At 38.2% G+C, this 12,452-nt stretch overlaps 2 protein-coding genes across 6 annotated transcripts in view; one reads left to right on the forward strand and one right to left on the reverse strand.

The window, feature by feature from the left end:
- LOC143116586 (uncharacterized) overlaps positions 1-5,144 on the forward strand; it is a 42,405-nt gene extending 37,261 nt beyond the window's left edge. For 2 of the 3 annotated variants that reach the window (XM_076277772.1, XM_076277771.1), the window contains one exon: positions 4,196-5,144. In XM_076277772.1, the coding sequence (XP_076133887.1) occupies positions 4,196-4,353 (158 nt within the window). In that variant the 3' untranslated portion in view covers positions 4,354-5,144. The remainder of the gene's footprint in view (positions 1-4,195) is intronic. The other variant, XM_076277773.1, reaches the window with a different exon arrangement.
- ap3d1 (adaptor related protein complex 3 subunit delta 1) overlaps positions 1,389-12,452 on the reverse strand; it is a 74,392-nt gene continuing 63,328 nt past the window's right edge. For 2 of the 3 annotated variants that reach the window (XM_076277770.1, XM_076277768.1), the window contains exons 22-33: positions 12,029-12,194; positions 11,470-11,613; positions 10,975-11,028; positions 10,345-10,425; positions 9,629-9,784; positions 9,363-9,410; positions 7,371-7,560; positions 7,162-7,250; positions 6,931-7,016; positions 2,754-2,875; positions 2,297-2,376; positions 1,389-1,997 (exon numbers count right to left, since the gene is read on the reverse strand). In XM_076277770.1, coding sequence (XP_076133885.1) covers positions 1,902-1,997; positions 2,297-2,376; positions 2,754-2,875; positions 6,931-7,016; positions 7,162-7,250; positions 7,371-7,560; positions 9,363-9,410; positions 9,629-9,784; positions 10,345-10,425; positions 10,975-11,028; positions 11,470-11,613; positions 12,029-12,194 — 1,312 coding nt within the window. In that variant the 3' untranslated portion in view covers positions 1,389-1,901. The remainder of the gene's footprint in view (positions 1,998-2,296; positions 2,377-2,753; positions 2,876-6,930; positions 7,017-7,161; positions 7,251-7,370; positions 7,561-9,362; positions 9,411-9,628; positions 9,785-10,344; positions 10,426-10,974; positions 11,029-11,469; positions 11,614-12,028; positions 12,195-12,452) is intronic. The other variant, XM_076277769.1, reaches the window with a different exon arrangement.

Consider the following 12,452-nt stretch of genomic DNA (forward strand, 5'->3'; position numbering starts at 1 on the left):
TATGAATGTGTAATTTTTTAAAAAAGATTAAAAAATCTATTTGGTATTGTTTTTAGTATGAAAAGACTTACCTAGCGCCCTCTCAAAAGATCATTTTGACTTAATTTAAGAAGACTTATCAAGACAAATTTGCTCAACGCACTGGCAGACAAATTTGCTTGTTTTTAAGACAAATTTGCTTGTTTTCAAGATGAGATGTCTTAAAATATGTAAAAAAAAATAAAAATTAAGTCAAATGATTTCACAAGAAAGCGCTAGGTTAGTCTCTTGATACTGAAAACAATACCAACTAGTTTTTTTTAATCTTGATATAAGATTAATAACACTTGGTTAGATTTTGTTAGATAAGCAGTTTTTGCAGTGCAAATCTAGTGTAAAGTGGATACATTTTGGCCTATACTGTCCAGGGAAAACAAATTAAACACCATAAACTATATATTTTCTATAAGCATATACCCTCTAGATGAGATATAATACCAGTTAAGACATGTATTATCTTCCTCCATGCCTTGGACAATTTGTTTGTCAAATGTTGCAATTAGTTTTGGGTCACTATACATTAGCTATACATAATTACATTATGCCATGTTAACAAACAATTTCAAAAAACGTATAATACATTTTTTGTTTGTCTTGATGCAAGTAATCAACTCAGTAATTTTCATGGTGATATGTGAAGGTTAATTTTTTCCCCCTATTTGCATGAGAAAAATACTGTATAGACGCATGAATAGGGTATATTTAGGTCTTTTTCTAAACTTTCCCCTATTGGGATTCTTCAGGGCTTTTTTTTCCCTTACTCAGGACATATTGAGGATACAATCAGTTAAGTTTTCTTCTGTTGCAATTTGTTCAACGTTGACCCCTATTTTGGCTTAAAATGACTGGACTAAAATAGTAGATTGATGCTCCTGTCAACAGTAGGCTATTGGTCTAGGTGTTCTTTTTAAAAACGTAGGCCTAGGCTAAATGTTTCATTGAAAGCAGTGCTTTTTCTTCTGCCTTCAGTCACGATAGCCAGATTGCACTGGGTCAAAATGTCACTATGAAATGCGGTTAATCAGCCCTAAAATGGAATATTTCAGTCTTTTATTTTTTTATAAATTTACAAAACATGCTTTCTGCTACCTGAGCAAATGCACTTCCCATTTATCAGATGGAGGATTCCCAAATGTAGCAATCTTTCTAATATTTAAAACAAACAACAACATGAATTGGCTATCTATAACATTGCATTTCAACTATATAAAGTCTCCATTTGGACAAACTTCTTGAAGCCCATATTTGCAGCTTGTGGCTTGCTTGATTGATTGATTTATACATACATACCATCTCATTTGTTGTATCTGTGCGCTAGCATGTGAATGAACCACTCAGGACAAAAGAGATGAGGAGGGCTGTGCATGCTAATGTTTAATGTAAAGAGAGAAAGGCTCAAAAAGACTGGAGGAAAACAACAAAGTAAGTGGCAAACACAAACGCAATATAAAATAAATGCAAACAACAACAGTTCATCATACAAGAGCCACTGGTAAGATGGCATCATACAGAGAACAAATAACATACTGTATGCACAATGCCCATGAACACAATCTGATATTAAAGTGATGGAAATAAATTGGTTTTAGAGCAAAAGACAGGAATGTTTTTGACATGACAGGTTGACTGCTTTATAGCCTTGCAAATGTTGATAAGATCTGCCAACTACAATTTGTGAAAGAAGGAAGTGACATTAACAATTAATCACAAATCACAACTGAAGAAATAATGAAAACAGATTCATGGGTTGAGGATAAGTGTGTGTGTGTGTATGTATGTGCTATAGACAACTTGAAATTATCTGACAGATAGAACCAGGTGGAGGGGCATAGGGGATAGGGCATCAGTAACCTTCAATTCAATCAGCTCTGGCTGAAGGTCTGCTTGATCTCTTCCAACACATTTTCCAGCAGCATCAGCTCATCACATTTGGCATCAATTGACACCGTCTCAGCAGCCTGACAGAAAAGGGCGAGAGTTAGTCAGTTAGGTCCTAAGGTCCTTAGTACTGTAAACGGCAGTGTAGTTCATATTCAGTTCAATATTACTTTTAAATATCTATCTATCATTTATCTTTCTCTGTCTCCCTCTCCCTGTCTCTGTGTGTGTAAGATAGATTATGTGTATAGATAATCTATATAGAAATGGCAAAAATGTAAGAACAATTATTTAAAAACAACTGTTCATTATGCTCCTTACGCCCCTCTTGTTTCTAATTAATCTTTAATGTAGTTATGACACCAAACCCCAAACTTACAGTTTTAACCAGCAGACAGACATGGTGACCCTGAATTGACCTGCTGTACATGGAAGCACAGGAATCGATCCTCTCCACAACTTTTGAAAGTGAGGGAAAGGCAAAAAAATAAACATGTTAAATGCATTGACACAAACATCTAGCAATTCTCAATATCAACTTTTATACCACTTACAGTGGCTAGCAAAAGACACACTTATTTTCCAAGCGGCAACATTCAATAACAAAGAATGATCAGTATAATTTTAGTGTAGTGTGACCGATGTAATTTTCACTCTGCATTGTGATTGGTCAATAAAGACTGACGTGACTGCTGACTGCTCACAGGCAATAATTTTATTCTGCAAGAGGACAAGGCTGTAGTCATGATGTCAATGGGGGGGGGGGGGGGACCAAATCTGTGGTGGGGGACCCCCAAACAGATAAGATTTTGCCATGACATTTTGCTCAGATTTACCAGAAAAGTGGTGATGAAAGCAGATCCGTGCCAGCAAATGGTGAAAGGGCATAGTCACCCCCTCCAACTTCAGAGAACTGCTTTTCAGTTCGCCTGACTCCAGAAGTTTTGCATATGCATCACTGAGATCAGCAAAAAAGAAATGTTTAATATGTTTATATGCATGTCAACATAATACATCTACACATATACACACACACTACCATTCAAATGTTATAATGTCCAAAAAAAATATATATGGTGTTTTCTACTGTTCGCAGTATTGGATATGTGCGTCTTGGAACAAATGGCCTGCAGATACAGCGGTCTTACTGTATAGGGCCATACACATTTCGCTAATGAAATATCGGAACTCCCCCTATTACCGTCGGTCCCGTATTTCCACCGTCTTGCGTGTATGTGTCACTTAATATCCATTTCTATACAAACCAAAACAGCGGACTCCTAAATAAACTCAACCACCAACACCACAGGTGTATCTAAATTAGCTATGTATCAAAAATTACATTTTACCGTGACTCAAAGAGCTGTAAAGCTGTTGTAAAGCTGTTGTAAGGCTGCGTGTACACAACCGTTTGGAGCTCCAGTGGAATTTTAATTTCATGACGAGAATTCTCAGTCTAACCGTTCATGTGCCGTTGAAACGGTGTAAATAGGCGACCCATCAGGCCAGCACTATAACTCCGAGCGTGGTAAACAAAATCGGATATTTCAGGCAGTAAATGCTCCCGTTAAGAACCAAACCAAATTTTGTTCAAATCTACACACCTATGGCTACTGAAAAATGTAAGGTTCATTTAGCAAATGTTATTTTGAAGTGTTAAAAAACATCGTTGTTTTAGAATTTCTGAACAAAAGTGGTGGTAATTGGGGGTGTTACGATATAGGTTGATCAAAACAGCCTATTTAACAAAATGGTAACAACAATAACTAGATGTACTTTAAAGCGGCTCAGTCCTGCACATTCTATAAATAAATAAATCACGCTTTGTCAATTTGTCTCCATCTCCTACTCAATCCCCTACTCTTGAAACTTTATGTATGTAATTGAGTGTGTGCATGTGTGCATTTGCTTTTGTGTATATGTGTACTTCTCTGTGTGTGTGTTTTCGTGTCTGTGTGGGCTAATGGGGGTGTGTGTGTGTCTGTGCTTGTGTGTGTGTTTATGTGTGTGTGTCTGTGCCTGCATGTGTGTGCATGTATCTTTATGTGTGTGTTTGCACGTGTTCATGAGTGCTGTGTGCGCATGCGTAGTGTACAGTCACTAAATGTACACATATATTTGTTTATTGTATGGTACCCCATGAACGGAATTCCACGTAACTTGGCATGCATTTAGAGGGTGTCATAATGATCGTACACTTCAAATTCTGTGCAGTTTTGAACCTGTCAGCCAAACTGCGATTACAATGCCTTGTTTTTGCTTTTTCATTTATAACTAGGTGGTGCTATACATCAAATGAGTGGATATGGGATGGTGTGGAAAAGATCGGGTGTTCTTTTCCTGTCTCACCTCCGTGTTCTCCGAGGTCTACTACGCACCTCCCTGAACTATGAAACACCGTTCATTCATTCATTCATTCATTCATTCATTCACTGATATGCGCAAATAGCGCGCTGGTCGCGTCTCCCCTTCGCATACATACACACTCGCATACATACACACCCGCACACACACAATGTTACTGATTAAAACTTCTGTGTTCCATCTCCCCGTTTGCTACAATGTAGGATCCCATTGCAGTGAAACAGTGTGCATAGTTGTGCTGTTCTGTAACATACATACTCACTTACTGATACCGACACTTTCTTTCACTGTTGCGTTTCTCCCGCTGTCTTCCGCATTTGTGATTGTCAAACAAGAGCGCACTATGCGCTAGTACTATTTAAAAGACTGTTTGGGTCATGGGAAATGGTGTAGGGGAGATCAAGTATTCTGTTTTTCGTGTGTATGTGTATAAGTATGTGTTGTCATCCGTTATCCAATTCTGTGTTGCCAGCATTGCTATAGAAAACAAACCGCTGTAGATGCGGAAATGTTATGGGGAGCCATTGGTGCCAAAAGCACTTAATTGATTTGCTTTGATTAAGATGTGTTACCTGTAGTTGGTTTTCTCCCAAATGTTGCATTATGGGTGAGGGCACCTATATGAAGCAGTCAGTTTGTGATATGAGAGAAGGAAGTAACAGCTTGTTGTGAGGCTGTGGTGGTATGTTACTGTGTAGTGGAAAGTACTGGATTAACTGCTGGCTTATGAGAGACAATTTTCTGTCAAGTATTGTCGAGGACAATTTTTTGTTGGATTTATATCCACTTTATTTTTGTTTATTTAGTTATTTTGGTTTGGTAATATTTTGCATTGTGGGAAATAAAACCCCTTTCAAACGTCAGTTGCTACTGTGACCTGTCCTTCCATCCTGCTCAAACACTTCCAACCCGTTTGCACAATCCCAAAACAGTGGTCTGCCCCGGGCAGTATCACATTGATGGGTTGACATGGCCCCTGGAGGCCAACATACAAAAAAAAAAAAAGGTCATTCTAGGCCAGGGGTGGGCAAACGTTTTTGGCTCAAGGGCCACATTGGGTTTGAAAATGGGCCGGCAGGTCGCAACCCCCTTCCCCCCGACCCCCCCGTTACGTGTCCATTATTGCGGCGCAAATACGCTTGCAGACGCCTAGCCAGGAAGCAAGGAATTTTAACATATTTTATTGAAACACTCACAAATATCACTGACATGTTCCTCCAAAGCACCTTTTTGTCTTGGTTCAAGTTGCCAGCAAGGTCTTTTTGATAGGGTGTAGTGGCAAACTTGTTCTAAACTTAATGGCTTTGCCACTATATTAATATAGCTCATTTTCATTAAACCAAGACGATAATCAGGCGGAACAAATATTTCTGGCAGGCTATTGTTACGGACCAGTAGACTAGAGCAAAGGAGAAAACTTGTTTACTGAAAACGTACTTTCATTGGCTAGTGGCCTCGCGTTCACCGCTTTCATTTGCATAAAGTCCAGCAAGGCCCAACTTCTTGACGCACCGCCTCTGCTCAAATGGCTGCGACGCCTTCCTGAGGTGCATTGCGGAAGCGTTAACTACGCCTTGCTGCTCTCCATAGGAAATCAATGGGCTATATGCAGCGCGGTGGGTTTTGCCACAATAATGGACACGTACTGTCCCTCTTGTGCGCGCTCAGACGTGTCCAATTAAATGGAGTAGCATAATGTTCAAGTTAGATCTGCTGCAATGGAGATTACAAAGAGTATCATCTCTATGTTTTGACATTGACATTGTAAACATTCTCTAAGAAGAGTGAAAAGCAGTTTGCAGTAAAGCCAACCACAACTAGCGCAGGAAAAAAATAGCGAGCAGCCTGATAACCTAATTAAATGCTCGGTGGGCCAGATCAAATTGCGTAGTTTGCCCACCCCTGTCCTATGTTTTCTGTTCTCGAGATATTCACAGAAAACTGGGTCTGGCCATCTACAGGCCTGTTGGTGTACAGTAACATAGATTAATTTAAATAATTAATTTATTGTGTGGCCCCCCATGAATGGAATTCAATGAAACTTGGCATGCATTCACAGGGTGTCATAATGATCCTACACCTCCAATTTCGTGCAGTTTTGACCATGTCAGAGAAACTTGCGAACACCTCATTTTTGCTTTTTCATTTGTAACTAGGCTATGAGATGGGTTGACATGGCCCATTAAGACCAACATACAAAAAAAATGTGGTCCTTCTAGCCGCTACAGTTCTTGAGATATTCACATAAAACTCTGTCCGCCCTACCCTCCTTTCGGAGGTCCAGTCCGGCGGGGTGGTGACGGATAAAAAACAAAAAACAATGGTTCCGAGTCATCCTTGTGGGGCTACATGCCCAACAAGTTTCGTGCACTCCCGTCTTTCAGTGTCCCGGGAATCGTTGACAGAAAATTAGTGAAGAAAAAAAAAATCCGGAAGAAAAAAACCTCTGAGTAAACCTATATGACCGCCGCTTCGCTGGGTGGCGGTCATAATAACCTACCCCTACCAACACTCTACAGATTCCGAAAAATGGAATTCCAAATTTACAACAGATTTATAACAGATTCCAAAAACACATGCACACATAGAAAAGATGAAGGAATAAGGATGAAGGAAAGAAAGAAGAGACTGAGGTAACACTCATCTTACCTGTAGCATGGTGTAGTGATCAGATATGATGTGCAGGTAAAGTGCAGTTTGAAGTCCAGTTTTTCATGAGTGGAGGAGTCATCTGACTGCGAGCGGATATGTGGAAGGAGCCATAATACATTTAATAAATCAAATCTAATAAGTAAGTCAGGTAAGGTGATATAATAATCAGAAACAGATAATAACAACAGAGAAAAAAATAACTAAGTATTCAACACTGAAAAATGTCACCTTTACTATGAAGGTAAGGGTTCCTTTCAGTTTCTGAGGCATCACTATGCTTTGTACAGAAAAAACAAAGCGAGCCTCATTTGAAACCCCTGTATAAGGTGAGAATAACAGCTGTTAAAATGTTCTTCAACGGTCACTTCACATTCACATTCACATTTGCCAGCATGACATGCCAATATTTTTGCATTTCCTCTCCATGTTAACTTTACCTGGTGGGAGTTGAAATGGGACAGTAAGACCATCATGTGGAGTTGCACCCTCTGGTCTTTGCAGTTTAGAGTTGAGAGAATCTAAGACATTGAACTCCATTGATTTGAGGAAGCTGCTGCTCATGTTTTGAAAGATGATTGAGACCACTACCTGACTGCCATCTTGCAGATTGCCTTGGATGTCATACACCTATGTGTGAGAATTCATGTAAAATAAAATCTAAACACACACACACACACAGTATCAATGCATCACTGCATCACAGCACGAGCAAGCACACAATGGAAAGGAAGACAGACTTTTTTTTTATCCCAAAGAATATAAATTTCACATGCATATCAAGTAAAATGGAAGTCTCTTCGGACAGATCCAAACAAACACACCAGGAAAATAGCTTTCTAATTGCAGTGCCATTACCTTATCAGTATCCTGCTTCATCTTTGAAAGACACATTTGGGAGGTAGGTAACATAGAATGTGGATCTTTACACACTAGAAAACGAAAACCTTCTTCAAAAAGATAATGCCGTATTCATACATATTAAGGGTAAAGAATGTCTGTATTGACCAGGGGTTATAGTCTCTAGACTGTTCCCACCATGTAATTTTTATCAGAGGGAGAGTAATGCCTGACTTTAGAATATGGAACCAATTCATGACTATTACATACTGCATATGTGTTAGGCAACATTAATCATTTGTTAGGCGTGTATTCACAAATTTCTTGTTCATGACGAATTAGGCCTTTATTCTTGATATAATACTAATAATGACCTAGTAAGCCTTGATCTCTACTTACGAATTAGTAGTAAGTACCAAAAGAGAATATGTATAACCCACATGCCTTACAAGTCACTAATACAGGCATTAATTAGGTATCTATTAGTGGCTAACATGTGAACCTTAAAAAAAGTGTTACCATATATATATGTTTCTCAGCAAAAGCAACGATGAAACGGTAACAAATAAATGTAATTTAAAGAGTCATATCATGTGGAGTTTATTTTTTTTATTTTTGACAAGTAGCTGTGTAATAAGTGGGGGGCAGCTTCGCGTCGGGGTCCTGTTCATCCTGTCGGGACTTATTTTCGGATAATGACCGGCGTTCTATACATTATCCCTTACATAACTTATATGTCATAGTTTAGCTTTTACTTGTTGTGGTCATGAGGGCTCTTCCATACCAACTTCACCTATTTCTGAAAATTTCCTCAGAAGGAAACTATAGGGGAATTGTTTATTAAGTTAGAGCTACTTTTACAAAGGCTGGCGGTGTTGTAAGTAATGTCTGATTTAAAAACTACTATTTAAAGAACTATTTACATAGAACTACTTAAGAATGTTGTATATCTATAATTTTGCTTATGGAGATCTGGATCTTCGAGGATCAGTTTGGTCCATTTCATACATTCATTACATTTCAGAGATGTTGTCGTGTACAGCCACTCACATTGTGATCACAATGTGATCTGAGTTTTTTTTTTTACCAAAATGTTTAAAGGGACACTTCACCCATTTGCATTAAGCTTTATATCGTTAGAAACCCAGTCATGTTTTTGAATGGTCGTGCATCATTCCCTCATTTTCCCCTGAGATGGTAGAAATATGGATTTCAGCGTTGCAGTTCGTGCTTTCAATGATGTAAAAATGGTAATTTTGTGTCATTGAAAGCAGGAAGTCCCTTATCTGTTAAGGGGTGAGACTACAAACACTAACTTCAAGATTTGCTCTTTAATTTATTAAATGACCCTCCTCCCTCTGTAAAAGCTTCTGTAACTCAATAAAGAACGCTCAAATTGCTCTAATATTTGGGATTATCCACCATATTGATTCTTCCTCCACCAAGAAAATAAAAAATAAATAAAATGTGGAAAGATTGGTGGGAACCCCTGGTTGAGTTGACACAGAATGACGGATAAATCTTCATTCTTCATAATCAGAGTTAAGCAGAGCAAAACAAAACTGGATGAAACTCATTTGCAGTACACTTACCATTTTAACGTAGGCGTTCTCAGCAAGCAGACAATAATTTGACATAGGCTGTAAAAACATGAGATCAACTTTCAATTCCTTTTGTGCATACATTTCTTACTATAGCAGTATGTTCACCTCATGTTCCAGTCAACATACTGTTATTTATCAGGTTCTCAGGACTTTGGGGAGCTGAACTTGTCTATTATACTGTGCTTTCTTTTCCTAGTCCATGGCGAGAACAATGTCTTTAATGTTTTAAATAAATGATCTAGACAAATTCTGACCGGAAGGGGTTCCTCGTCATCCTCCTCCATGGTGCCATTCTGAACAGACTCGGCTTCCCCTCTATCACTACGGTGGTGATGATGTCTCTTTTTCTTTTTCTTTTTCTCCATTTCTTCCTTTTCCTTTTTCAGCTTCTTTTTCTTATGCTTGGATTTCTATTAAAAATACATATAAATGCTTACATACATAGAAATACAGTGGATCCAACTGTTTGAAAGCATATTTAAAAAATCTGTGAATATATCATATAAAACTGGAAATCATCCATCCTAAAGAAAGACCAATGAGATATCTATAAATTACTGTAGTGAGAAACGGTAGTGAATACCAGAACCAAAAAAAAGGTCCAGACACTTGAAAAAAGCCCTTATTTAAAATAATTTAAAAAAAAAAACATCCAAACAATGTCCACAGTGTTGAGGAACTTCTTTGTACACAATTTAAAGTATGAACTTTTTCAGTTAATTATGCCATTATTTCTATACGATCAGCTGCTGACTGTTACCCTGTTAAAGATGTGGTTACTAAATCCCCTCACTATTTCACAGCCTCAAAGGATTATTTTGGGAATCAACCAATTTTCATTTGAAAGGATGGGTTGCTAAAGTACAGGCAGATAAATATTTGTGTCTGTATGCTAGACCATGAAAAGGAATAAATGCTGACTGAATTGATGATTCAACTGCACTTTTGTCATGGTAACATCAACGCTTACCGTCTCTTCTGGCTCCATGTCTTTGACCTCACCAAGATCTGCATCCGTAGGCATCTCAGTGTTGGTTGCTGCTACAGCCTCCTAGGAAAAGACGTGCACCCTCAATCATCACAACACTCTTAATAACAGCTGAAAAGCATCTATAAATAACAATGTCATTAGTTACACAAAATGAGAAAACATGGTACTCAATAACTACATTGGACAAGGCATGAAACAAACAGTTGTGAATAACATAACTTGAAAACAGGAAATTTAATGTGTTCTTTTCTGATTGATGATCTTTAAGGATGACACAATTATAGGATCACAATTGGCTTGTTGTGATCCAGTGAAAAACTTTTTTTTTTGTCTTAATTCAGAACAAACAGCATCATCTAACAGCAAGCATAAGTGAATGGGTCATTTTTGAGTCCAGAGTTCTCCTCTTATTTACATAAGTACGCCAGACCAACACATTGCATGTGAGCGAAAACCTGCTCTTCATTTTCATTCTCAGGGGAGAATGTGACATGAGTTTGCAATAAAATGGAATGTGTATAGTGAGATGAATGTTTATGAGAAAGGGCACATGAATGTTACCAAGACTGTACTGTATGTGATACCACGGACATAAATGGAGAACTTCACCTGTATACCAGAGGGAGCCGCATCACTTGTGAGCCAGAAATCCAAATCAGAGGCCTAAAAGGAGGAAGCAGAATTGGATCCTTTCCAGACAGACCAGCAGAGCAAATTTTCTAACATGTTCGTATAGGTTCACCCTGGCTAAGACAACACGGCATTTGGTACCGCCCGAGTATTATTATGCTTGTACCAGGTTTGACCACATTCACATTGTTCATTAGCTTATATAATTTCCACACTTTGAGCTCTAAAGTTGACTCGTTTGGCGATCTTCTTCTTTCCACCTAATATGAATGTTTTTCTGAAGATAGTTGTGGTCGTCTCCTTGCAAATCTTTGAAGTGGCTTAAGTGGCTTCGAATTTGGCTTAAGATTTCAGACGGTTGTACAATTGTACAACAGTCACTTCTACTTAGACAATTTGTGCACACAGGACAACAACTGTAATGACCAATCACCAATGACCACCATCAGTTTAATCTACTGTTGAAATGTTTACCCCAGCAGAGACTGAAGGAGGCAAAGGCTCAGTAGACTGTGTCTCATCAGCTTTCACCAATGTGACAACTTCATGAATGTTAGCCTCTTCTTCCTCAGGATCATGCTTGTGTTTCTTTTTAGTCTTCTTATCTTCTGCAGACCTCTACAGAAAATAATACAAAGACATTATTCAGTTACCATATGGAATTCTAGGCAGATAATAACATTATCACATACAAGACAGAGATTAAGAAAAAAAAATTGATTGCTTGATAGAACCAATTTAATTATTCTATGTCAGCAGTTGTTTTAACCAAAATATTTTCCAAAAAGACCCATAATTAAAGTGCAAGTTCATAGCTTCTATACCTGTGCCATGTACTGTATGTATGGAACATGTGGCATGTTCACTTAGTTCTAAACAATAAGGTGCTATTAACCAAATGGGCATACTGGTAATATGTTTCTCTAATTTTTGCTGCCTAGTGTTGATACAAAATAAGCCAGTTAGGACTAAAAATAGCCTATAATAATAGCTTAAAAATGTAGGGTTCAAACTTCTATGACACACAACTTACCATTCTCTCCTTGTCTTTAGCTTTCTTCTTTTCTTTTTTTTCCTTCCTTGTTTTCTTCTTAGGTTCTCCTGTGATGCTCACTCCATCTCCATCCCCTCCAGGGCTTTTCAAGACATCAGCAGAGCGGTGTGTTCTGGTAGGTAGCTTCTCACTATCTGTTAAAGGCCTGAGACCAAGATAATACACAATTCTGCTGGTGAAAACAACTCATCGATAAATCAATATGACCCGTTAAATATCCAGCACTAATATCTATAAAATATGCTTCAGTATGACTGAAGCACTACAGATATAGTACCTCTCAAACCACATCCATGTACTAACTTTCAGCAGTAAACCTAGCTGGATTTTATTCCAAACAGCTTTTGTGGATCCTCACTTTCATTTAATAGTTCTGGCTAATATGATGGGAGCTTGGTGGCTA

This window comes from Alosa pseudoharengus, unplaced genomic scaffold (genome assembly GCF_046254945.1).
Source record: "Alosa pseudoharengus isolate Yale_2024_CS ecotype anadromous, Long Island Sound unplaced genomic scaffold, YU_APseudo_1.1 YU_APseudo_1.1_scf_11, whole genome shotgun sequence".
Classification (NCBI taxonomy): Eukaryota; Metazoa; Chordata; class Actinopteri; order Clupeiformes; family Clupeidae; genus Alosa; species Alosa pseudoharengus.